Genomic DNA, 27,604 nt, shown 5'->3' with positions numbered 1-27,604 from the left:
TAATTCTGAGCTGCTAAAATGAAGATTGTAGAGAAACAGTTTCCAAAGTAGGATAGACTTTCCACTGTCCAAAATATAATACTTTCAAAATAAGAAATAATACCTTATTTCTATGGCCTGCATCTGTGTTTAAGGTAGCGATGAATAATTACCTCCTGAACTCCCTTTGGACTAACAGTAATTACTCTTGAGTATAGCAGGAGGATTAAACTTAACGGCTTAAAATAGAAGAGAAAAAGACCATATATATTGTTATTGGAATTTAGTGTCACAAGGTTAGATTGTAACAGTGAAGTGTTGAAAAACAAGAAAAAGAAATATCAAAACCCTTCTCTTCTGGCCCCTACACTCAAACACCTTCTTGTCTCAAATGAGGCAGTTGCTGTATGGGCTCTGTAAGAAATGGCTGAGTAACCAACAGTAATAGCTGAGCTGTCATTTCTTAGGTGTTTTCTTAGTTGCTGTTTGTTAACAGGTCTTCATCATCAAGCTTCATGTAGCTGCAGTTATGTTTAGGAGAGAGTAAAAAACAGCATGTTTTTATGGTAATGAGATGTCATGTGATTCCTTTACATTTGCAGTTTGTCAAAGGATGTTCAGGATGATACCTTAACTGCCTCCCACTGTCTCCTGTTTGTTAGGGGCAAAGACCAGATGGGATGAGACTCTTGCCAACAATTGCAGCCCAGTTGCAGCAAAGGACTTGCAACAAAACTAGATCATTCAGTCAGAATCCTCAACAACTGTGGGCAACACAAGGAAAAGCTGTGCTGCAGTGTGGTCTGTGAAGGGTCAGGGATGCATCCTTCCACGTCACTGAATCAGGGAACTTTGCAAACAGCTCCATGTCTCTCATTCCAGTAGTTCCTGGTAAAGCTGACTGGTTTGGATGCCATTTTGCAAAGTTACATTCCTTCCTGACCAGTGCTCTAGTAAGCGGGCCCTGAGGAAAGTTGTGCATTGATCTGACAGGGACGTTGAAAGATCATTACTGCTGAGCAAGCCAAGGTATTGTAAACCTGTCACGTTAATGCAGCAGTGTCTGGAACAAGCTGTATTCATACACTCTGGTAGAAAGGGAAAAGGCTTCCTCTTTCAGCTGTGAGGCAAGGGGTCCAGTCAACCTGTCCTCATGTTCTTCTTTTTCTGCAGTGTAAGAACTGCTACACTGCTGTCTGGATGATATTTATTTGAGTGCCATTTTTACTTTCAAGCTGCAGTAACCAGGAAGAGATCAACAAGCCATAGACCATAAAGCAGAGACCAGGGGGGAGATGTGAAGGTTTAAAAGTGATCTGCTTGGAAAAGGTCAGCAGTGTCAGGCTGAGGATGCCTGGCCCACAGGAGCCATTTCTGCCTTTCATAATGAGGACAAGTGAACAGGGCTCTGGCTGCTCCCCTCGCCAGTCACTGCAAAAGCAGCTTAATGCTGGGGACTTGTCCCTTGTAATAGGAGCACAGCTGTCATTTAGAAAGATGTGTAGATGGTCTCAGATGAGAGTGTTAGGCACATGGCTCTACTCACAGAGTAATTTAGCCAGTAAAAGACCCACCCACTTGTTTACTAACCTGTTCTCAGCGTAGGGAAGAACGTGATAGTTTTTTTTTAGTTCAGTTTTTATGAAAAACAGAACAAATGAAACAGCAGGTGTGAAGAACTGCAATTTTAAAGTCTCACGCCAAGTCATTCAGCCTTCATTCCTGCCAGAATTTCTCTAAAAACAAAGGGGGTGATTTGTCTGAGGTGGGACTTGATCAGTTTCAGGTAAGAGTAGGTGATAAACAGAAATATGTTTCATAAGAGTTAACTATTAAAATGTGTTTGTAGCTTAAAAAAAGGTAATGAAGTTAGTGGTAACCCCCTCAGAGCATATTTTGACATGTTATTTTTGCTAATATACATGTGGCATGATGTGGATTTTTTTAAAACCATAAATCTGTGTGTGTTTCTGAAAACCCGTATCAGGAAGATGGGAAGCAGTGGGAGGGTGAGTGGATCCTGTGGCAATAGGAATGGTGGAAATGGATGCGCAGTGATGGATGAAAGCTTTTTTATTTGCTAGTTGACTGCAGCTAGTATTAAGCGCTTGATCCCTTGTCCTTTATACTAGTTAGTGGAACAATGCCATTGGCAGATTGCTGAGGAAAAATGGCATCTCAGTACCTGGGGACACTTCTCTGGGAAAAGTATTATTCAGCTTAACACCCCCTTCACCCCCCACCCCCCGTTTTCAGGTGCAGAATTATCAATGAGGCTTAGAGGATTTAACCCTAAAATCCCAAGAACAAACTCTAACCCTCTTCAGTGCAAGGGACTGGAGTTTTACCGTTAGCTTCAATTGAGTTGAAATGGTAACACTCTTTGCTTCCCCCACTCCATCGCATACCAGGTAGTCTTGACCATCTTGTTTGGCCATTCATCTGTTTTCCCATGCTCATCTATGGACAAAAGAATTGTATGTACAATGTTATACATAAATCCTGATTGGGGCTACCTGTTTCTGGATTTATTAAGTTTAGCCCATCATGGATAGCACAGCTGAGCCATTGATAACACCAAATGACTATTACTCAGCTGAGAAAATTTTGTAGTAGGTCACTTTTGCTGCCATCACAGTAAAAACCTGTGAAACCTGGGAATTTCGTTCAACACGGGAAATAATTAGAAGCTTCAAGACAGTCAGCAGGTCTCAGATTCCTTAGCGATTTTGGGACCAGCAAGAGGATAAGAGTGTGGATGTATTAACTGATGGTGTCCTACTGGAGCCTTTCTTGCCTAACCTGGTGGTATAAAAGTTAGCAGCATTTTGTTAGATCTAGTCCCCTCAGCTGAAAAAAAAAAGAACGGTTTGTAGCCCTGGTCGATGTAAGATCAGCTGTTTATGTGAAAGTACAGGGGCTTGGTGTTAAACTCTGCCAAAAATATATTGGATTGTTTATATACAGGTAAATATTAAAAAAATAGAACTTGTGAGAATCTACTTTTTACATATTGTTGCAATGAAATGTGAACCACTTGCTCCCAGATCATAAACTGGACATCTGCATGAATTGCAGGGCTCCTGTAAATATTTCTCAACACGGAAAGGTAGATGCTATTGGAAAAACCAGAACAAATTCTTAAGTTGCCAATATTGTCACGAAGTCTCCCTGCAGAATGAAGTTGTTTGACAAAGTGTTTCCCTGGTGATTTGGCTGCAGATGAAAATGTCTTCAGCAATAAAATTCCGTGCTCGGGTCCCAGCTCTCAGTGCTCATCAATCAGCAAATGACATATCAAGGATCTTTTTTGCTGGATTAGTTAATATGGTGGGGAAAATATGCAAGACATTTGATACTCCTTTGAGTTTCTATACATAGCAGGTATTTTCCCCTCTTAAATACACGTTATTTTTTAAAATATATATCTATTGTTCCCTACAGCTTCTGACAGTAATCAATAGAGCTGCAGTAGAGCTAATGTAAAACTGGTTTTTATGTACACAGATTTTCTTGCCTGAGATAATGCCTCCTCAGAAAATCACTGTCAATCATATGAAAGGGAGAGCTGGGCGAAGGAGAGATGTACTTTTGGTGACAGCATTTCTACCCTCAGTGTGCTGGCCTTTGTGGCTTAATATATTAATGTTTTGCCAACAAATGGCATTTTGTGGATTTTTGTATCGTAAATGCAGTTTTGCTGGGGATAATCATGTTCCATATCTTCTGATCCTTTCATAAGCTATTGTTAATGGCTTTAGAAAGTTCAATTACATGGCTGCAAAGGAATAAATCACCTTATGGTTTAATTACCTCTAATATAACAGCAGCAAATATCTTCTGGGACGCTGCCTTCTGTGTTACTAAATGACTGTCAATGATGAAGCTTCTTTCTTTAAAGGATGCTCTATTAAGAAGATCATTTCACAGTGGTTTATGCTGCATCTGTTGTTGCCACTACTAAATTTTATAAACGAATTTAAAATATGACAGATGTCAGTAATAATTTTTATTTCATGCCTACTGTTTAAGGGGAAAATTGAACTTATTGCAATTCCCATGAAGATTTGTATGAAAAGTTTCATTAAATTCTTTCTAAATACTTTTAAAATATTTTTTGAATGATGATATGGGATCCAGTGAAATACCTTAAAACACACCGTAGCAGATCCCCTCTTTGTAGTGCGTGTCCATCAGCTAAGGAGAATCCTAAGAAGAGCCATTCGTTTTCCTACTTAAGTGTCTCAAAACAGCCACTCCTGTTCAGATCCAACCACCTGAGAAGCAAGAAGGGAATACATATGGAAAGATAAGTATCCTATATAATAAAAAAAAAAAAGTGATAAAATGATGAGAAATAAGGAAAGGAAGGAAGAAAGCATAAAAGTGGTACAGGAGGAAAACCAGGAAGAAGGCAAAAGCTGATGAGCTGGGAAGGGAAGAGAAATGGGAAAAGCTGAGTTTCTCAACCAGGAAAATAAATGAGGAGATCTGGCTGATTAGGGAAAGAGAAGATATAGGAGGAAGTGGAGCAATAGCAAAATAATGGAGAATTTAGTAAAAGCAGAAATCAAGGACACCAAATAAAGGATAGGATGAAAAAGGATATTTGCTGTCTTTTCCTCCCAGTACCAGTCAGTAGATGAAAGAGAGAAATGATGAAAAAATGTCAAAGGCACAGCCAGCTTGTATTTTCTTGCTTGTCCTCTTCTGAGGACTTGGATTTCCTTTGTGTGATTTGGTCCACCATGTTTGCTTTGGGTAGACCATACTTCCTGTGATACCACTGTATTGCTAAACTCTGTGACTACTTTGAATTATTTGAATGGTACTATTTGGGGATCATAGCTGAAACTAACAAGCTTTAAAATTACTCTGAGCAGTTTTGGATCATCTCTTGTCCTTGTGCTTCTAGAAGAGTGCAAGTCTCAGTATATCACCTCCCCTCTTTTAATCCAGTAACTAGCAAACACTTTGACTTGATAGCTCAAACATGTAAGGGATGTGCAGCCTTCAGTGTGTTAAGTATGGCAGTGTGTAATCTCAAGCATATCCCTGTCCATAAGGTGGTGGGGTGCCTCCAGAAGAGGTAGAGGATGTAGACACTGACCTAGATGCATGAGTGTGTGCAAGGATGCTGCACCCTTGGCCGTGCTGTGGCCCACCCTTTCATTTGACGGCTAGCAAAGGTTAGCCAGCATGGGAGGAGAAAAGGGCAAGGCTTTTTGAGTGGTAAAGCCCCTGGTATATTTTTGTTTTCCAGAAGAGAGTAACTCAAGGAGCATGCCCTGCACTTTTCTTTTGGCAATTTCCTTACAGCTTGGTTCATGCACTGTTAACACTTTACAGGCTAATGGGTAGGTCGTTAACTAATGGTTGTTTTCAGCCTCTAACTTGCAGGATATAACAATAAGGATACATTCTATTTCAAAGAGTGATTTTTTTTAAAGGTAAAAAGTATTTTTTCTGAATTCAGGAGGTGGGAGTTAGGCAGTACTTAATGTATTGAATGCAGTGAGAGAAAATTTGAGCATAAGGTACAGAGACATGTAGGTTGGGTTTGGATGAACACATTTGTGTGTGGAAAATTATATACTGCCTCAACAAAAATGACTTTTTCTTTCTGAAAGAAAATGCTGTTTTCTCCCATGTATTGAGCAGAGGTACAGATCTCCCATTGTAGCATGTGTAGTCTTTATCCCCATGCACGTAAACAGCAGTAGTATTAAACTAATTTTTGCAAAAATGATAGAAGGCTCCTCCAAAATTGTGTCTTTCTTCCTTCAAACTGTTTTTATTCTACGTGCTGATTATTTATCCTGAAGCTGTGAACCCCTGGCCTGTTCTTCATTGTTCTGGCAGAATTAAAAAGCACACCACAAGTGTATTCCCTTCCGATAATTTCCAAATAAACTAACAAATCTTCAGGGAGGCTGTGAGAATATCGGGTCTAAAGTTGCCAGTACTGAAATAGTATTTCCAAAATATAGGAAAAAATCAGTAAGAACAGAATCAACTTGAATTAAATCTTCTTGTTTCTCCCAGGCCAGGATTAAATTCAATACAGAATGGGTGTAATAACATACGGTCACAGCCCAATTAAAAAAAAAACAACAAACAGCAAGTAAGGAAGATGCGTCCTGGAAAAATCTGGATCAAAGTAGAGCCTTGCTTATTTGTCTTAGCCTCACTGTTTCTATTTTGGCTATCTACAGCTGATCTTCAGTGCCTCTGCTTAGCAGGGAAAAGCTGCTCACAAGAACCAGAATTTTCAAGAGAAGGTCCTCAGTCTGCCTCCAGTCCACTTAAAGATACCCACACAGTGTGCTCCTGTTTTGACTTTGATTTTGGCTTTTACCTAATCCTGAGCGGGACCATGTTTGGGGCAGCCATGGGTTCATGCCACGGGGCGGTGGAACTGTGCCAGAGATGGGGGGACATTGGCAAGGAGTAAAACCTGGGGTTTAGAAACATTGCACAGGCAGAAGAGGCGATTCTTAAAACAGCTCAGATGAATGAGCGCAGAGCAAGCCCCGAGTCAGCTGGTGCTGTTTGCTGGATGATGGGCGTTGCCATAGTGACTGAGAAAGGGGGAACAGAGGAGTTTGAAGAGAATATGAGCTGGGGCTTCAGTAATGCAAGCTTAGCGTGTGACGTCTGCCAAAGACCCACCAGGGAGATGGGTAGTTATGTAGTATGACTGCATGAGAGCACCCAGGTCACCTGGCATCAAGTCATGTCTCAGATGTATAGGGAGGTGTGGTAGAAATACTCATTGTGTGTTCACATATGCAGGTTATCTGTTGACACACTTCCTAACAGGGTAATTGCTTCTTCTTCATCTTCTGTTTCTGCAAATAGTGGGTTTAATTCTAACAGTGGCTGCTATAGGAATGATTGCCAGGTCCCAGGTGTCTTGAGAGCATCACCCTTTCCTCCCAGATGCTACGTGGGCTCTTCCACCCAGGATGCATATTTCTCTTGCTAAATCAAAAAGCTATGAAGAGTAGCCATGGGCTGACCTTTTCCTTGTGCTTCAGCAGTAGTTTTGTGCTCTCTGTGGGTTTCTTTCTTGATTTGTGGAGACACCTGTGGTTGGTGCATGTTAGGGGAATAGACTCGGAACGTGGGTTACCTGCATGAGTCTCTTCACTAGGGTACTGCATCTGCGCTGTTAGGACATAACATGTATCTTCAAGCCAGATGCTGAGCAATACTTGCAGGCAGCTCACTGGACCTAGTGCTTGTCCCTTGAGACTGGGGATCGACCTGCACTTTTCATGGAGCTGCAGATTTTCTCACAAAAGCATGAGACCAGCTTTTGAAGCCAGGTGACTTCTCTCTTAAAGCAGATAGCTTGAGCTGTGTTGTGCCTATACTTGACAGTAATTTGCTGTCCAGGATTTGCACTAAAAAACTCGTTTTTGCTTAAGAAATACTGTCTTCTTCTAAATACATTAAGCCTGTCAAGTGGGTACAGTACTAAAGATGTCGAATGAATGAATCATGTTCAGGAAGGAGAGTCAGGACAGAGTATGTCTCTACAATGTGGAATCAGGATCTAGACTAGGCTAAGAACTGCTCAAGGTCAAGATATATGACTGCTCTGATACAAAGTAAATAGCATTTTTAAAATTAATATCCATGGCATTGGCTATGTTAATACTTCCTTTTTTTAACATTTATTTTTTCATTAACAGAGGTAATGTGACTGAAAGATGGATGTGAAGTGACAAGCACCATATATGTTTAAACAGGGCAGGTCTGCTGCAGTCTCTGCTCATGGTGAACGTGCTTGGTCTTGGATTAATGGTACTGAAAAACATAGACTAAGAAGTTCTTACACATCGTTTGGGGGATAGGCTTTTGCATCATTCAAGAGTCCCCCATGTTCTTCTGTTCTGTACCGTAAGGGCTTCCTGATTTCACATGGTCTGCATGCTCATTCCTTCATTCCCTCTATGTTCCTTTTCTTTACTAAAGTGAGAGTTGCCTGTGTGTTTCTTACAATATACAAGTGTTGTACTCTTTCCCATGCCATGGCCAGTGATTTTCCATACCTGAAGCTTTGTGTGTTTCTTCATCTCTCTTTGGTCCTCATAGCTCTTCCTTCCTCTCTTCTGTCCTTTCCCTAGCTTGGTCTTCCTTCCTCTCCCTGGGACAATTTGTTCTGGATGTCAGCATTTCTAAACTGTACTGGGATCAAGTTCTGCAAGGATGTGGAGGAAGGGGGGGATCATTAACACTGACTCTTTGATCACCAGGTCACAGATCTAGATGGGTAAAACAGCTGCATCTGCTAACTAACTGCAAGATGTCACAAGCCCTGTGCATATGAGTACCTTTTCCATTGCATTTTCTTGTTCCCATAAAAATCTAATGCATCTTTGGCAAGAAACTGGGGCTGACCATTATTCTCCCATTGTGCTTGTTCCTCACAGCTCTTTACATCAACTTTTCATGGGGCTGGGGAATTTGGGTGACAGTGGAGTTTCCTTCACAGCACGTATGCATGTACCTCTGTGTAGTTACACCTTTTGATTCATACAGTCTGATTTGTGTGGAGTTTTTAGTTACAAAAATGGATTAATCTAGTTTCTTTTCTTTACCTATTTCCTCTGGCTAGGGTTTCTCATGCCTTCATCACATGAAATCTGGTAACCAGAAAGCTGTTTAGCCATGTTAACTTGCTGACATGAGGGAAAGCGTGCACCCCGAAAATAACCATTTTCTAACTACAGTGCTAGAAAGTGGTCTGAGCAAACCATACCATGAGCACTAGAAGAAGTGAAGTTAATGTACTTTTGGCTTTGGTTGTTGGTGCTTAGTTATGTTTATTTTGAATTGGCAGTGTTTTGGATTTGGTTTTCAGTTGTTTGGTTGGGTTTTTTTTTTATGAAGGGGTATATTTGTTTTTTCTTAGACAGGAAACTAATAAAATAGAAAAGGAGGAGTTTTAGAAATAGAAATAATAGACTGAACAGAAATATGAGTGGTTCTGGAATTTGTTTCTTTTAATTTTCAGTGTGAAGTATATCACAAAGACTTAGTTGGGAAATAGATGTAAAGCATTAGAAAAACAGTTAATTGAATGTAGTAGTATTCAACTTTTGAACTGGACATTTTTCATTAATGCGAAAATGTGTTATATATAGTTTGGTTTGAAGTTCAATCTTGATCCAGTTTACTTGGCTGTGATAAAAACTGCAGTCTGCTGAAGCCCCAGAGAAATTCATAGAGAGCAGTTGTTCACCATAGTATCATTTCTCAAAGATAAATTATGCAGCAGTAAAGACAAGTTCATAAACTTTATTGTATTGCTTTAGTAGCAGTGCTTTAGGTACTACCGGGAAGGCAAATTTAACACGAAGGCCTTCCCCAAGGTTTATTAAACTGTCTTAGAAGTTGCCAGTGTAATTTGTTTTTTTCCCTTTCTAGGATATTTTTCTAAGCCCAGTAGTGGGAGGGGGGAAGAAAAGGATGGCCTTTTTTTCTTGATCTTTGGTTAATCTTTCAAGCTTCCTACTTACACTAACATGTAAAAGAATCATACTATAAGAAAAAATTTATACTCTTTTTATACTTGATTGACTCAAACACATGTAGCTTTTTATAGGCTTGCCATTTTTCTTCAATAGCATGCATCTTTGTCATAGTTTAAAAACTATCTAGAAATAGTACAGTTACAGTTCTTAAAATTATGTGCAGCTATGAGCAATATGTACTATCCACATTTTCCATATGTTGAGACAATGTTCTAGTTTCATGTGTATAGTAAAAAATGATATCAGTGATAAGTAGTCAGTCGGGTGGAACTGTATTTTAATTGAATACTTAAAAAATCAGAATCAAAGTATTTACATTTGCTTTCAACAGAATTTTAGTACAAAATGTTCTTCTTACGTTACGTGGTAACCCTGAAATATTAGATCTTTGTGGTTTTTGCAAACTGCTGTGATGCAATATTGGCATCAGAGGATTTATGGCTGTTTGCCTTTAATTGATTCATTTGTTCTTACGAATTTCAGATCTTTAAGCAGCTATCACTTTCATTATTTATCTCTGGGTTTTATTTTAGGAAGAATGTAGGAATGTTGAGCTGTTGCTATTCTAGCCAATGTTTCAGTCTCTTCAGAGATTTGGTTCAAACTGCAACTTACAAGACTGAAAGACTTAAAGAAAGATAAGAGGCAGAGTTTATGTCTTCACTACCCATGAAGGTCTATTTTTTACCGCATAATAGATGTTCTCTTGTAAAATCCAATGCACTGATCTATTTATTTTTTTCCATAATATCTCTGGGTGAGTTGAGTCCTAGGAAACTGCATAACTACATCATGGTAAATACAGCTTTGTCACTGTGAAGGTGTTAAAGAGAGGGAGCAAACAAAAGCTACTTCTCTTGCAGTAAAATTCTCATCTTGACAGTAAAGCATAGTCAGGCAGAGAGCTGATACCTAGCCTTTGAGCCATATTTTAGCTCCCACTGCCTTTAGCTAGGACCCAACAGGTGAGTATCAAGAATTCAAGCATGATCTCAAGAATGCAAGCACAGTTGTTCCCAGTGGGACCAGATGTTTCCCCTGTACTGAAGCAGCCATGTGGATCGCAAACCTCTTGAATCCCCATTCTCAGCCCTGTTTTCTAGAGCATGTGCTAATCAAATGGGTAAGCTGTCTGGAAACACTGATAGAAAGCAACTTGTCCACAGTGCAGTTGTTCACCTGGGGATGCATCTATTCTGTATCTGAACACATGCTCTGAAAATACCTGTTGGCCAGCTTAGAGCACTGAGCAGTGAGCTGATGGTACCTGAGTGCTTCAGTGAAAATACAGCACCATCTCACCAGTGGGTGCCAGAAAATAATGTTACCCAAGACTGAAGGAAGCAAGCCATCTTCCCTGTAGGCCCTCACTTGGGCATCAAGCAGCTTTCTGACTTTGGAGACTCAAGTGTTTAATCTGTGTGAGCCCCTCTCTACTGATTCTGCTTATTTTGTTTGTCAGTAAACAGGAGAAAACAGCCAAAACCACAATATCACATTCTCCAGGGCCTGAGTATCTGCATACAACTGTTGTGTCTAGGCAAAGTTGGTATTTATAAGGGCTCTGGGGTGGTGAAATGAGGCATCCCATGTGAGAGAGGAGATGGTTTAGACCTTAAAGAGGGATTGATTTGTGGTTATTATTGCTGCCTTTGATCTGCCAACAGGGATCTGAAACTAATCCACCAGAGCAGCACAAGTCTGATATATAGTGCCAGATGGAGATGCCAGAATAGGTTACTCCTGCTGTCTTTGATGCTCCCTTATCATGAAGTGATAAAATAGGTAGTACAAAGCAAAGCAAGCAAGGGTTAGGAGCCTGTGCACCGCAGGAATACTGCTGGCTGTGCAAAGTGACTGCCAGTTGTTACAGCCACTGCAGGATCAATTCGCCATTCACAGCATCATCCTAACCCAATAAGAAGCTGAGGGACCCAGCCACACAGAGCAGTTTGTTGGTGTACAGAATTGAACATTGCTGGGTACTTCCATGCTAAATTGAGGGAGCAGAAAATGCAGACTCCCTGGATTTCAGAAGTAATCCTGTAAGCACAAATGGCCATAGAAGTGAAAAACAGTGCTTTGTATAAGGACTTTTATTCACTGTGAGTGCATACCCCATCTATAAAGTGTATAAAAAATGGGTCTCAATAAGTTTGTGCTGTAAGCAGTGAATATGGTCCAGCTGCTGGTGGGATTTTTCCATTTCTGGTTTCATTTTGCTCTAGAAATTAGAGCAATTTGAGCTTAGTACAGCTATTAGTGCTCTATAGATCTCATGATTGTTTGAGTCAGCAAGTTCATTGCACAAGAAAAGCTTTATTTAGATGTTGGATCAATTGACAGTGAGTTGTCAATAAATGTAACTCCTAGACACTGTGCAATTGACAGGCTAATGAAGTGCCTTCTGAGTGACAGAGAGCTGTTGACATCTTTTGCCACTTTGCTTTTCCCACTACTGCATTTCTGATAGATGTGTTTCATGCCACAAGCCTGGGCAATACTAGGGCAGTTTTATAAGGAGGGGGCTGCCTGTTTGCTACCTTGTGTGCATAGCCTAGGATTTGGCAAAAACATTAGTAGCCTGTGTGTTGAGGAACCACAAAGTAAGGAGGGTAGTCCAAGGACCATGTTTTCCCTCCCTGCCGTGTTTTCCAGCATATTTCTAGGAAGATGCAAAGCAGACTTCCTGCAGTTTTTTGTCCAACACTGCAACTTAGGGTTTGGCTCCTTGTTGCACTGTTTCTGCCTTCATTGCACGTAGACTGATTCAGTGCATGTGGTTTCAACTCCATTTTCCTTTTCCTCTTGCGAAGAAGCAGGTGGAACCACTGGTTTATTTTGCATCAGTCTTTTGCAAATGTCTAATGATGGGGTAAACTCGTTCTTGTCCTTTTATGAATAAGTTTGGTACTCGTTCCTCTAACTCATGAGCATACGTAAGCACCAGTGATTTAGAATTATTTAGGATGAGTGCTGCCTACCTACGGCAAAAAGATGTTCAGCAAAACCAGATCATATCAGTATGCATAATCCCACCTTCCTTGTAAGAGAAACTATTTTGGTTAATGCGTGCATTAAGAAGTTTACAGAGTGACTCACTGGCCCTAGCTATTACTAGCACTTGATTAGAAGGCATAATTTTCACTCCAGTGTTCATAGCCAGCCTAGATGTTCTTCATATGTTGTTGCATAGTTTGGGGCTTGTGAGCTATACTGCAAGTGCAGTTTGCATGTTTGCTTGCATAGATAACAAGGGCCATGTGTAGATGATTTAAATAACAAAGAACATGCTGTTTGATTGACATCATAGAGCCATGTTTATTTTGGCAGTTTCCAAGATATGCCTCAGTTGTTAACACTAACTACAACACAAATTTCTATGGAACTTCTGCTGTCTTAAGTAGCAATCTTTGTACTTCTCAGGTCACTCTGTTCAGGAGAGAGCTAAAGAATTACAGGTGATTTCTAAGAAGACCATGATGAGAACTATCTCACAGGGTAGCCCATGCTGCATGGTGTGCACTACTGGATTTTCAGTTGTCAGGAACGGATTGTATGGCATTAAAGGCCAAACCTTGCACCCACTGAAATCAGAAGAAAAACTTGTACTGATTTTGTTGAAATCAAAATCAGGCTGTGACCCTATGTTTTCATTTCATCTTGATGGGCATCAGGGGAGAACAAAGCCTCTCAAAAGGCTTTATGTTCTTCACACTGTGGGCCTTGAAAGACACGAAAAGCAGCTTGGGAGAAGTCATGTGGATTGGATGACACCGAAACTTACTGATGTCAGCGTAACTGCTGTTTTCCATAGGGTGGTCAGCTTCTTGCTTTGCAAGAGGGAAGGAAGCTAGTGTAAAGCTCTGCAATGGAGCAGGGACAAGGATTCACATAGCAAGTGAGGCTTCTTGTCTCACCCAGCTCATCCAGCACTGGAATACAAATCTATGAAAAACACTGCTGTCAGGAAAGCATGAATGTATGTATATATATATCAGTTTGTTTCTAGTAGACAAAAGGAAGTCCAACCATTCTCTCAAGAATGGAAAAATATTACATGATTTTCCTGTTGTCTCAGAACCGCCTCCAACTTGAGGCAAGTTTGTTTTTCAGAACAAAGAAGAGGACAAGCTAGAAGAGAAATGGTAAATATTCAGAAATGTTAGTGTCTTGTGTTAACTTAGGAGCTGGTTCAGTTCGCTGATGGCTCAGTTTCAGCGTGGTGTGAGTAATGAAGAGCTGACTAGTGAGCCTAATTTGGTGTAATTCCCTCAGTACTCTTGAAGCATAACAAACCCAGAAAGACTGTAATGAAAAATAATAGAAAGGTAGCTAGGGGTTTAACTTATGATCTCTGCTCATTACAGTAAGCGACATTTTCATTGCAGTGTTACCATAAAGATTATTGGCTGCCATACAACATGGGTCCCTCCTGAAAAGAGTCTGGAACAGCTTTGCTGGCACAGTAAAAGCCATGGGAAACCACAACAGATTTGCTTAAAACCCAGTAATTGTTTGCCAAATATTAATAGTGCAATGCTTTGTTCAAAACTGGCTGGAAAATGGGGTGAAAGTCTGTATCATTTTATTACATGGTATCTGTGTGACCATCTTTGGTCTTCCACAGTAGATGTCATCCAGAGAGACCTTGGCAGGCTCAAGAGGTGTGTCTGTGCAAACCTCATGAAGTTTATTCAGTAAGACCACGTGCCAGGTCCTTCACCCAGCCAGGGCAGTCCCAGGCACAAGCACAGGCTGCACAGAGAATGGATTAACAGCAGAGAAGAAGCAGGAGAAGAACTTGGGAGTGTTGTTTGATGAGAAGCTTGACATGGCCAGACAATGTGAGTTTACAGCCCAGAAAGCCAACCGTGTTCTGGGCTGCATCAGAAGGAGTGTGTCCAGCAGGTTGAGGGAGGTGATTTTTCACCTCTACTCTGCTCTCATGAGACCCCACCTGCAGTACTGCGTTCAGCTCTGGCACCCCCAACACAAGAAGGATGTGGATTTCTTGGAGTGAGGCCATAGAAAGGCCACAATGATCTGAGGGCTGAAGCACCTCTCCTGTGAAGACAGTTGGGCTTGTTCAGCCTGGAGAAGAGAAGGCTCCAGGGAGACCTTAGAGCAGCTCCCAGTGCCTAAAGGGGCTACAAAAAAATCTGGAGAGACTTTTTACAAGGGCTTTTTACAGGGATGAGGCAGACACAACTTCTCTGGGCAATCTGTGCCAGTGTCTCACCACCTTCACACTAAAGAACTTTTTTTCTAATATCTAATCTAAATCTCCCCTCTTTCAGTAAGTCCTGTGCCTCCTTTACACAGTGGTTCCCAGATCTTGCACTGCCTTTCTTGCGTTGATTCATGCAGGTGGGTTGTGCAGTGGGACCAGGGATTTAGTCCTTTGCCTTTGAGGGTCTCAGGAGTGAGGATTTAGGAGGACTAGGTTGAGTGCCTCCCTGTGTCACTGTATCCCCTGTCAGTGTTGGGTCTTTTTGTCTATTTAGAGGAGCTGTTAGGCAGCTGGCCCTGCAGCCAGTAGGGATGACAGAGGCAGACACCCTGGGAGAGGCATGTGAGCCAGCCCAACAGAGCAGGGCAGCTATATAAACCCTGTGCCTGGAGAGCTGTGGTCCCCTGAATGTTCTTCCTCCTACTGCCAGTGAAATCGGTCACCTCAGTGTGCAGCACAGCAGCCTCAGATTAACTCAGAGATTTCAGTTTTGCTTAAACAGAAAGAGAGAAAAAAAGAAGAAAAAAAAGAAAAGATTCTCTGTGTATCAGTATTTCCCCAGAGCCTCTTCTATACATTTTACTGGTACACTTTGTCTAGTTACTGGAAAAGAAATGCGTACCTGCCAGACGCAGAATAACTTAAAAGTTCCTTGGCTTGCACTTTGCTATTTTTACCCTGTGTTTTCAGTTTTTTAGTGATAATTAGGTGCACAGCAAAATGCATGTAGTAAATCAGTAACAAAGATTATGTAAGGGGATTTATCTGAGCAGCAAGCCCCTTAGTATAGTATTCAAAAGGGAAAATGAGCACTGTTTTACTTAATCCCAAAGGACTCGATGTAGACAACATCATTAAAGTAACATAAGAATGAAGAGGACTGTGTTTGGCTGATGCCAGGAAGGTGTGTGTGCTGCATTGCCAATTATGTTTTCTGCACCACGTTCCCTGACTGTCCAGGGTTAGTTTGAGAGCTAGGAAGTGGCCCTGAATATGGTCCCAGCAACATGGCTTGGTGAAATGGAGCAAACTGTTGATTTACCTACTGCATGCTCACAGAATTACGAATACGTAAAGATGAAGTTTGTGGTGATACAGATGACTTCAGTAAACAGAATATGCTTCTTTCTCACTTAAATATTCCTTCTCCTTCTTGCTGGTACATTTTTCTTTGAAGCCACCTGTGCTGGCTTCTGCCAAAGAAGCTGAGTCTGCTCATACAGATTCTGTGGCTCTATTACTTCTGATTCATTAGGTGGAGGATGTCATGTCTTCTGGTGAATACCTCAGCCCTCGGGGTTACAGCTGGTGCCTGTATCTGGACTAAAATGTTTTATTTCTGCTCATATGTAAGTGGGAAAGCACTGTTTGGTCTGTGAAAAGAAAACAAGGGGAAAAATATCCCACTTCAGTCTGTGGGAATTGTTAGTTGTGAGGACTTCAGCTTCTGGCCTGTGGAGTTTCTCCATGCCTGGGGTGGGTGCACAGACTGGTCTGCACATGCAGGCTGAACCACTCACCAGTCCATTTTAAATGGAACATGAGAAGGCAGATCAGCCCTCCTGGATGTGCTTGAAGATGCAAATCCCATGTGAGAAATTCTTCATAACTGAGATAGTCTGATAGGACCATCCAGGTGCAGGAACAATTCATCCCCTCCCTGGTCCTCTCAGGCTGCAGTCTCGTTATACTGGGCTAGGTGGGAGTTCTTGTCAGTGTAATAGATTCTGTAGATGAAATCTTGATTTGTGTTTGTTTTTAAAGAAGCCCTTATGACAGTCCCATGGGGGTCCCCCTTGTGTGTCTCTCTGGCTTTGTAGCACAGCTGAGATTTTCAGTGCTGGGCTCCCTGGGTATTGGGTAGGTCTGACTTTCAGAAAGCAGATGTTGGTATTCCGTGCACTTTCAAAATCCTCTCTGTCAAAAGCCACATTTCTTGTAAGGTTTTCAAGTGAGGTGTGTGAAGTCATTAGCCAGTTTTGCAGATCTTGGCCTATACATTTTCCTCTAAAAAAGACTTTGTTTTTTGCTAGGTTTCTATGAGCTTCCAGCTGTGCTGCCCTAACAAGCTTCACATTTAAAGTACTTGCTTCAAAAGGTTGCTAGCCTCAGAGAATATGAGGAGAAGGCTTTTTTTTATTACTGTATATTAATTAAAGGAATGCCTAACACCTACTTGAATTCCTGTCTGGAAAAAAAAAAAAAAAAAAAAAGAAATGAGTTCTCCTTAACTTGTAAGATGGTGAGTTCCAAGAAGCAGGGATTAAATTAACCACTTTTAAGAGTGGATGTGTCTGGCAGGATTAAAATTATCCAGCAATTGTTGTAAATCAGTTACCTCAGCTCAGATCTTCCCACACAGACATGTCTCCCCCAGGGTGTCTCCTTGTACATCCTATTGGATGGTATTTCTTTTTTACAACTGCTGTGTTTGGGCGGTTGAGTCGTGATGGCAGGACTGATGATGCTATTGTGAGGAGCATCACAAGGAGCTCCTGAGCTTAGGCCAGAGGTCCATCTGGTCAGGGTCCATCTCTGACAGTTACCTGTAGGGAAAGAGGATAGGAAGAATGGCCCGTAGAGGTTGAGTCTTTCTCTTCTTCAGGTGGCACAGCAGATGTAAAGGGAGGGATCTGGTGGAAGGGAACCCTGTGGCGAATTGAATGGTGAAGTGGCCATTGGGAAGCATACAGGCTGGGTGGGCTATTTTGGAGGATGCATGTTCTACAGAGTCGCTGAGACAGTGAGCTCCAGGACAGTTTTGGCAGAAAACTTTCTTTTGCTTACTGGCATTTGGAGTGTTTTTAGGCAGGAATTTGCAGTATGTCAGCATTGGACTGTATGACTCAGCAGTCTGTAATGTAAGGTAGCTAACAGCTTGTGCAAAGTGGGAACAGAAAGGGAGTGGTTGCTTTAGGTGGACTTCATCTAGCATTTTAAAACATCTAAACATGAGTGTCTGCATGTCAGCCATCTGCCCACTGTCTACTGTAGTTGGTGAAAATCTGTAAGAGAGTATAGCCATTAACCATCTCACAGCAGATTGTATTGCTTGTACTGGGTCACTCAAAAAGCTGTCTGCACTGCTATCTTCTTTGCTATCTCTTTGCCTCTCGACACTGGTAATAGTAGTACGGAAAGGTGGCTTCTTTACAAGGATGACTGTGTCTAACTCAGATCCTGTTCTCCCAACAGAAAAATGTTGTGCGAAGCTACCTACTTAGGAAATCTCTGTGAACTGGTGAAGTATTTTGAAGCAACCCTTGGTGGTTTGGGTACAGTAAATCAGTGAGCATTCTGAATTTTAACTGAATGTCTTCTGGTGGACTTGTCTCTCCTAGGAAATCCTGTTGAACACTTCATTATCAGGAAGGATTTCCTCAGTTTTAATATCTGCTGACAAAGGGAGGCAACGGTTTCTGAGCCGGTTTTAGGGAATGATCTCTTTAAAGATTAGTTTTGCTTTATTCTGTGTAATCCTTTAGATTCTGGGAAACCTATTAGCTCATTATCTGGTCACTGTTTACCACTACAGTATATTCTATAACACCATAGTATTTGACTTTTAAGAAACTTTTAAGCCAATCTCCACTGACTGCAACATGGGCTTGGATACCTAGCTCTCCAGCTGTAGCGAATCCTCTCCTTCTCATCTAATTCAGGCTCCAAAAAATGAAATTAGCTACAAAAAAAAGAGTTAAGCCAAGATGGGAAGAGGTGATCAGTTCCCCTGTGGTGTGCCTCTGGAGGTGAAAGCACTTGAGGCGGATTAGGGATTTCTGGTAATGCAGAAAGTCTCTTTGAAAGGTGAAGTGCAGGACTTAGTGGTTTAGGGAGGGTGATGGCAGGACAAACACTTCAGGAACTTTGGGTTATGAAGATTATCGGGGCAGGTGGAGGGAACAGAAAAACACGGTTTGTGACACTTCGAATTGTCTTGGGGGTGGGCTCTGGGATGTGGAGATCTGGGGCAGTCTGAAGTATTAGGCATACCAGAGTGTGAGTGGGCAATAGAGGAAGACAAACTGTTGCAGACCTAAAAATACTGGAGCCGTTTCACAACGCATGAAGAGCTGCAGGTTTAGTAGCCCAGAAGCTCTTGCAGCGAGGCAGGCACGCAGCACCACCAGCGCCTGCCCCCTTCAACCAGCCAGCATTGCCTCCAGTTCAGAGCATGAGGGGTGAGCTGCTGCATGAACAGGGGACAGGTCAAAGCTGAGTTTCCTGAAGAAATTTGCAGAGAGCTTCAGATGATAAACGTCTCTGACACTGCTGCCATCTGCTCTCAGCGCACTTGCAAACAAGGGGCAAAAAATTAGCTGAATAGAATGAGTCACTCGTGTCTGTTCTTCTTTATTAAGATCCTAAAACTGCAGCTTGCCATCCGAGTGTGCAAAGAAATCACATACTCATCTCACTTAATCTAAATCATTTTACTTGTGCCACAGAGATTTAAAAAAAAAAAAAAATTGGTAAATACCAAGATGATATGATACTTGCAAAGTAATTTGAACGACCACTATTTTCTTTCACTGGTATATTACTGATAAATTCAGTCCTACTCTCTGTCCCCTTCCTGGGACATGATGTGGTTTGAAGAGGTGACATGTTAGAGCTCCCTCAGGAAGAAAGGCCAGTCTCAGTCACTCAGAGGGGATACCAGAGCTGCAGTAATCTATGCAAAAACTACCAGGGCAAAAGCATCTTGCAGTAAGTGCTTGAGAATTGTGACTGATCCAGGCTAGCCAGCACATGTCAGTCTTGCAGGCACTTCTTTCAGTTTTGCCTCTGTAGTGGTACCACCACAGATTCAGCCTTTCCCCTCTCCTGCTTCAGCAGCTGGTACTGGGAGACAGTCCTGTTGAGATCAGTGTAAATGCCCACATCTGAAACCTGTGTCTGAGCATTAAATACGCACCTGAACCTGAGCTCAAGCTTTTGGAAAAGCAGCAGCACTGGAATGTTTCACCTTTGTTTCTTGGATTACAGTACATACTTGGAGGTAGCGTCTCTCCAGGATCATATTTAACTGTGCGTCCTTTTCATGCTGCATATGCACCCTGTAGGGCTATTACAGATGTAAAGTGAGAGCAGTGTCTTTTTTGTGGCTCATTCTTGAAATCCTCTTTCAAAATGCTTAATCTCAAGAAAATCAATGTGTTCATCAAATGCTTCAGTTCACTAGCTCACACAAGCTCACTCTTTTCATCTCTGGGACATGTAGCCTTCAGCTAGCAAGCGTTTTGTTGTACGAGAGAAAGATTGTAAGAGAGAAAAATTGGAGGCAATTGTGCTGAGGGTGGTTTTTGAAAGTGGCGCTTTTGAACTTTATTAATTCTAACTACAGCTCTCTTTTTGAATTCAAGATTCTGGTAGGAAGACTGTATGCTTTCAAGTTACAAGGTTCCATGCCTGATCTTATGCTGTAAATTGCAACATTTAGCAATTTGTAGTTTAATTTAGAAGGATCACCTACTTTCCTAAATGCTTAAGTAATGTGGCAGGCTGTGGTTATTGATTCTCTCTGAATTTATTACAAGAAAGCTGTATTCACTCTTTCCTCTTGGGAATGCCCCTTCTGAACTGCATGCTTGCAAGTGACAGCTTAGACCCCTGATACATAACCAAAGACCTTGCCTAATATCCTTGCAACTGCTTGGGGAATTTTTATTAAGTAAAAGCATCATTAAAGTAGACAGAATGATGAAGTTTAATGAGCATCTTTCTCACTTGATGTTGTTAGTTTTGCTGCAGCAGCCATAGTGCTCTCATTTGTTACTTCCAGTGGGGCAGATAGCGAATACAGGGAGATTTTGTCTGCATTTATATTTGCATACAAAGAAACATTTATGTTCATGAGAGATACTTGCTTTGAAAAATACATACAAGGAAAGAAGGCAGCTGGTAATCTCTATGAGAGGGCTTTCTGCATTTTCAGTGCTGCATTTAATCTCCCCTTTCACTTTAACATGATGAGAAGGCTGCATGCAATACTGTAGCTGTTAAGCCTACAGAGGTTCAGCAGTTTGTGAGCTGTGGCTATAATAACTAGCTTCTGACTGTTGCTGCAAAATGCATATGTCTCAAATATTTATTTGCACTGCAGATTTTTATTCTTCAGCTGAGGTTTTGGTTCACAAGCGATTTGTGGTGACCAGCCCCATGAACAGGTGATGTTCCAAAATATCAAATGTGAAGGTGTTCCCATTAATGTATTATCAGCACTTTTATCTCACAAATCTGCCTTGAAACAGAAGCCACAATCTACCTCAATATTCCTTTGTCTGTTTATGGAGACCATCTGCCTTCACTAAGGGTCTACTCATACAAACAGGTACATCAAAGTGCCATCTCCTCGTACATTGCCATCCATCAGCTGAGCTGTGTATCTTCTGCATGCAGGTCTTAACCTGACCTTCGCTGCTGAAGCCAGTGTGCAAGTGTCTCTGCCTTACATGTTTGACTCGCAGTGATGCAGAGCAAGAACGTGTACACAGTTAGTACAGCTTGGTTGACAGACGGTGACATGCAAGTTATGGTGTCTGTGTCCTTCCAGTAGGTATCAAAATCATTAAGGACTGTATATGTAAATTCCACATCTATTACAGCCAAAGGGTTGTAGATTCTCATGTAATTCAGGTAGTTGCTTCTCCATGTGGACCAGCTCCATTTGTTTTTTTCTTTACGCTTTTTTTCCCAGGGTTTTTTTTTTTTACCCTTGGGAGCTATAAAAGTGGTGCCTGTTGTTGTACCAGAAGTTCATTGAAAATTGTGAATTCAATTTTCCCTAAAGTAACAGAAGGCAAATTCTGTCCCAGTGGCATTATCACAGTCATTATTGTATTTAAATGTTGTTGTGACACCATATGTCTCCTCGTATTTGATGTGTGCAAACACAAGAGAGAGTTCCTGTCTGTGAAGGCTTGTATAGTCTAAATACGTCTGATCCTTGCTCTTTGCGTAGCAGACTACTGTGATAGACTATAAAGCACTTATCTTCAGTTGAGATGGCAATGTGCAGCTGAAACTTCCTTGAAATTTTGCCAGAGAAACCTAAGTAGGGATATTTGATTTGCTTGTTTCAAACCAAATAATTATTTTTCTGGAGGAAATTTAAGCGCACATTCCGATAGAAGTGGTTGGACACAAGAATAACTAAAAACAATGTAAAAGTGCTGCAGATGTCTGCAGCTCATGCACATCTACTGCTACTAACATAGTATTTTCATGGGGTGGAGGTAGTTCCTGGAGTACCAATAGCTCTAAGTACCATAAGGAGCAAGTATCAAGGGAAAACTGCTACCAAAAACACGTACAGGTCAATTGGGATTTTTACTGCTTAATGCATGCAGTGGCCACTGGACCTCATTTCGCAGTCAAAAGGCATTGCCCAAGGAGACTTCCTCAGAACTCGCTGAAGTTCATTGAAAATGTCAATATTCAGTTTCTGCACTTCAAACGCACCCATGTAGTCAGGAGACTTCCCACCACACCCTTTTACTTCAGGAGACGTTCACTAATCTGAGCGCAGAATGAATGCCAGAAGTGTCATCTGAGAGGGAAAGTCAGATTAAGTTTCCAAAGCAAAAAAGTGGAGCCTAAGCCAACATGAGCAAAAAAATGTATGTAACACCTAAAAGCCACTGAAGCTCTTACAGTCCTCTGGGTTGGCACTAACAGGGCAAAGGAGCTGTGGGGCAGCAGGAGGTGGGAGACAGGACAGTGACAGGGGCCTTCCTTTCCCATCTGCAAAGACTTCTTGTGCTCAGATACAGTGGATCAGTATATTCTCTGTTAATTCAGTGCTTAAAGTCCCAAACGGGATCTTTCTTATTGCATGAAAAAAAAACCCTCGTGTTCTATTCCAACATAGCATTATTTCTCTAGAGCCAAAAAACAACTTGAATGTTAATTTAGTATTTAACTGTTGGTGCTCACAGATTTGAGCATGCATTTCCACTTCTCTGTTGCTGACCTCTCAGAGTCAGAAAATTATTGCCGACAGTGGTTGAAATGCTGTACTGCATATCAGTGAGAACAAGGCTGACTTTTTCTCCCTTGGATCAGTTTCTGATGGGACAGCCATCTTGAATGACACTTCTGTGCTCTTCCACAGTGTCCTGGGTTCAGCTGTAACAGTTATTTTTCTCCTCCCGAATACCTGGTGCAGTGCTGTGTTTTGGCTTTAGTCTGCAAACAATGCTGAAAACACCAGTGTTTTAGTTATTGCTAAGTAATGTTTGCCCTGATCAAGGACTTTTCAGTCTCGTGCTCTGCCAGTGAGGAGACGCACAAGAAACCAAGAGGAAGCAGAGACAGGACACCTTACCCAAACTAGCCAAAGGGGAATTCCATACCACAGCGCGTCATGCCCAGTATATAAATGGGGGGGAGTTACCTGGAAGGCCCAGATCACTGCTCGGGTCGGGCTGGGTATCAGTCGTGGGTGGTTAGCGATTGTATTGTGCATCACTGCTGTTTATTGTTTATTTTTTCGTTTCCCTTTTTAGTGTTGTATTCTCTCCCCTTGTTATTTCCCTTGTCATTATTAGTAGTAGCAGGAATAGTAGTTTTATATTATACATCAGTTATTGGACTGTGCTTATCTCAACCTGGGAGATTTACATTCTTTCGATTCTCCTCCCCATCCAGCCTAAAGCGAGGAAAATGGCAAGGGGCTGAGCAAATGGCTGCATGGTCCTGAGTTACTTACTGGCTGAACTTGAGCCACAACACACAGTGATAGTATTTCCTGATATTAAAACATCTCCTTCCATATCTTCCCTCCTTCGACTTGCTTAATGCCATCCAAAGCAGGACAGTTATTTAGGATGGATATTTGATTACTATGCATACTGTGTACTTGGATAATATATAGCCTTGTGCTGTTGGGGCTGTATCTCTTATGGATAGAAAAATATGCATACTGTAGCTAACACTAAGCATGCAGTTATTGCGGAGAGTCAGGGATATCTGTATTCATCAGAAAATGGTATCCGATCCCTTGCTGACAGTAGGTGATGGCACACATAAATTTATAGTAAGGTGAAGTAATGTCGCAGTTTACAGTTTTTCCTTGAGGAAGTCTGTTCTGGATACAGTGTACCTTGACAGGAGCCTGCTTAGCAGCATGATGTAAAACTGCAGCTGCTTGAGGAGGTGAAAGTGCGGGATGCCTCTTCAACCATCCTACAAGAAGCTCTAATCCCATTCTGCAGTCCAGTAGCTCCAGGGTTGAGGTATCTTCCAGATACAGCAAAATAAATCTCAGAGCCATTGGTAGCTTTTTAACTTCCTCACACAGAATAAAATAGAATAAGAATACAAATAAAATAGAATTATAATACAAATATGAATTGAATGTTTCAGGAAGGGATCTACAATGATCATCTTGTCCAACCACTTGACCAATTCAGGGCTGACCAAGTTAAAGCACGTTGTTAAGGGATTGTACAAATGGCTCTCAAACACTGACAGGCCTGGGGCATTGACCACCTCTCTAGGGAGCCTGTTCCAGTGTTTGACCACCTTCTCAGTAAAGAAATGCTTCCTAATGCCCAGTGTAAACCTCCCTGGTGTAGTTTCGATCCATTCCCACATGTCCTATCACTGGATGCCACCGAGAAGAGCTCAGCACCTCCCTCTCCTCATCCCCTCCTCAGGAAGCTGTAGAAAGCAATGTATGTCTTAACTAAACTCTGTCTGTATCTGACATAAATAGCCCCTGTATGGCCATGCCTTATAGCACAGTAATTCAAGAGTATTTCTATCTGTTTGGAACCTTGTTCAGTGTCTCTTACATACAGTTGACTGCATAGTCCTCCAGGCCTTGTAGAAGAGGGAGGGCATATCCCCTCCTGAAATTAGTTTCAGCCTGCAGAGCACAAGTCATTGTAAAAAGAGTCGCTTTTATCTCCAAGATACCTGCTGAGGGTGTGTCCTGGGTTCAGCAGTAGCAGTCATGTTTTTTTTTTTTTTTCCATTGTGTTAACTGGTGCAGTGCTGTGTTTTGACTTCCAGCCTGAGAACAGTGTTGGTGAAGCCGATGTTTTCAGTTGTTGTTAAGTGATGTTTACCCTGACCAAGGACTTTGTGAGGCTCATGCTCTGCCAGGGAGGAGGGGGGGCCGGGAGGAAGCAGAGACAGGGCGCCTGACCCAGGCTGGCCGGGGAGGTATTCCATACCACAGCACGTCATGGCCGGGGTGGGGGGTGACTGGGAGTTACCCGGAAGGACAGGGGCTTCCGGGTGGAACTCGCTTTCTTGGCCGGTGGTATCGTATTCTCTTCCCTTGTTATTTTCCCTTATCATTGTTTTAGCTGATAGTAGCGGTGGTGATTTGTGTACATTGGTTGCTGGACTGTTCTTGTCTCAACCCGTGGGAGTTGCACTCTTTCGATCCTCCTCCCCGTTCCTCCGGGAGTGGGGGAGAACCGCTGGGGGGGGGAAACACGGACCTCGATTGTTGTCAGCTTGGCACCACTCACTGGGAGTGAGTGAACAAGTTACCTGACTGGGTTTAAACCACGACAGGGTGATACCCACTGTAGAAATGTATGTCAGGTCATGCTTTCTGGCTAAGCAACAGCAGATCATGAATAACTACGTCTGTCCCAGCGTGACTGAGTAAAAGTAGCAGAAGAATCTGTACGTGGTCCTAGTTTGCAGCAAGGGGCTGGACAAACATGCAAGCTACATACACGGACTCTGGTGGGAGACAGTGCATGTGAGGGTGTGTGATGGACCAGTGCAGCTTGCCTGTAACAGCTGGGACCTTCTACATGCCCCAGACACATGAAAATGTGGGTCCCAGCTTCTGTGGCAAGAGTGCTGACAGTTGCCCATCCAGATTTTGGCACATCAAAAGGCAGTTCTAGGAAGAGTCTGAGTTTCTCAACCCCAAGCCCCTGATCTGTCCTGATCCTTGACAAAGTCCCCCAGAAGGTAGAGGTGCAGCGACACAAGGAAGGCTGTTGTGGGAACTGGTGCCATTATCATCTTTGGCAGCAGAATTCCGATCAAATGTTTGAAGTTGTGTCCAACTCTGCTGGCAACAGCCTGGTACATTTCTAGTCAATATCCACCCTAGATAGGGGTAGACATTCACCAGCATCAGGCTGAAGCATTAGCAGGGGGACACCTTTCAGAGGAGTTTGAGTATCCGTGTCAATACAGCTGAATGAGTAGAAACAAAGCTTGTCTCTGTTCCCTTTTAGATACAGTGACACCCCCACGAAGTATGTCTTCAAAAAGCACTTTATGTCAATAAGGGAAGTTAAGTTTGAGCTGTGTTTATTTTGGGTAGGTTTTTAATTTAGTTTAATCAGGATTACTCATAAATTGTCTATTAATTACTATGTGATATTTAGCAAGATCCTTTCAGCCATGTAGTCTACTTAGCTTCTCTGTGAATGCTAGCCATCTTAATTGTAGGATACTTTGTCAACATTTAATCAGTGGTACTTACTAATGTGGCATTGATGTGTTGGTAGCTGTCCCAGTACTATCAATCATGTGCGAGCAGCAAAGGCAGCTGTGACACCATTGCTCTCTGTCACATTATCAAGCCCTTGGGTTTTCTGGTTAGGGATGATGCTCACTTTGCTCTAAGCAGGCACTCTATCTCTCCAGTTCAACCCAATTTTTGTCATTGTCAGCTTGAATACACATCCTTGCAGCCTTCTGAGCCTTAATCCCATAACTGCAGAATAAAGGTTGCTAGTTTCTGAAGCAAAACTGATTGCTCCTTCACTGCTCCAAAGGCCTGCTCTTCCCAAAGTTGCCCTCCTGATAAGTCACAAAAGCCCTAATATTATTGGTTGCGTCATCAGATCTAATAGAAAATTCAGTGTTGAGACAAAATAAGTATACTTACTTTCCTTTTTTTTTTTTCAATTTCTAGTTACAAGATGCATTGCTTAACATGCTGCAGAGCAAAAACTAGTGTTTAATGGTTATATCACAAATATTCTGTCTCATTTCCTTACAGTCTTTATGGTAGACACATGCAGGCGAATCCTGAACCTCCAAAGAAGAACAATGACAAGTCAAAGAAGATCAGCCGTAAGCCTCTGGCAGCCAAGAACAAATAAGTCTCTGGCTTCTGCCTCTGTTTTTATGTCTTTTACATTGCTTTTGCATGTGCCTGTAATATTCCTATGCATCTCCCGTTACTCATAAGAAAGCAGACAGTAGCAGTAAAAGCAATTTTCTATGTATACTGCTTTAGAAGATACTGCTGAACACAAAATTAAATATTCCTCTAATCATGGTCACATTTATGTAGCCATTTAATATATCACTGTCAAACGCATTTTAGCTTTTCTATTTATATGTATATTAATGTCCTCTCTTCACATGTATCACGTCCTGTTAATATCAGGGGGTTTGCACCTATATTATACAATATTGAATTTCATATAATATTCCAAGTGATTTTAATAAAGGTCTTTCTTTGTATTGTGTTTCGATTTCTTTGGTCGGACTTATGAATAGTGAATTTCTTGAGGAACGGGTATGTCCAGTTTCCTGCAATGTGTTAATTTCTTGTGTAGGAATATGTTAGCATTTTATCAGATACAAATTAGTCAAAATGTAAAGCATTCTGTTCCAGGAGTAAAAAATTTTAAGAGGTTTGTATTTCTTTTTTGCATTGCTATGTCCTGCTTTTTTGTCTTGAAGGTTATTTTGAAATCAAGGAGTAGGGGAAGGTAGAGAGGAAAGGAAAAAAATTGTCTTTGTAAAGAGCTGTCAATTGCCAGCCCCAATTTGAGTAAAGAGAACTTTGTCATTTGACAAAAATGGTATTTGTGCCATTTTTTTTAAGGGTTGGGTTTTTTTTTGTTAG

At 41.7% G+C, this 27,604-nt stretch overlaps 1 protein-coding gene across 3 annotated transcripts in view; it reads left to right on the top strand.

Annotated features, from left to right (window-relative positions):
- The window catches only part of RSU1 (Ras suppressor protein 1), a 108,125-nt gene extending 80,911 nt beyond the window's left edge, over nucleotides 1-27,214 (top strand). For all 3 annotated transcript variants that reach the window (XM_057432744.1, XM_057432742.1, XM_057432743.1), the window contains one exon: nucleotides 26,747-27,214. In XM_057432744.1, the coding sequence (XP_057288727.1) occupies nucleotides 26,747-26,849 (103 nt within the window). In that variant the 3' untranslated portion in view covers nucleotides 26,850-27,214. The remainder of the gene's footprint in view (nucleotides 1-26,746) is intronic.
- Nucleotides 27,215-27,604: the final 390 nt, after the last annotated feature.

The sequence above is a fragment of the Pezoporus wallicus genome, unplaced genomic scaffold (assembly GCF_028554395.1).
Source record: "Pezoporus wallicus isolate ANWC-B61680 ecotype Strahan unplaced genomic scaffold, APGP_CSIRO_Pwel_v1 scaffold_2584, whole genome shotgun sequence".
Classification (NCBI taxonomy): Eukaryota; Metazoa; Chordata; class Aves; order Psittaciformes; family Psittacidae; genus Pezoporus; species Pezoporus wallicus.
The sequence above is the reverse complement of the archived record's forward strand: the minus strand, read 5'-3'. Positions and strand labels throughout refer to the sequence as shown.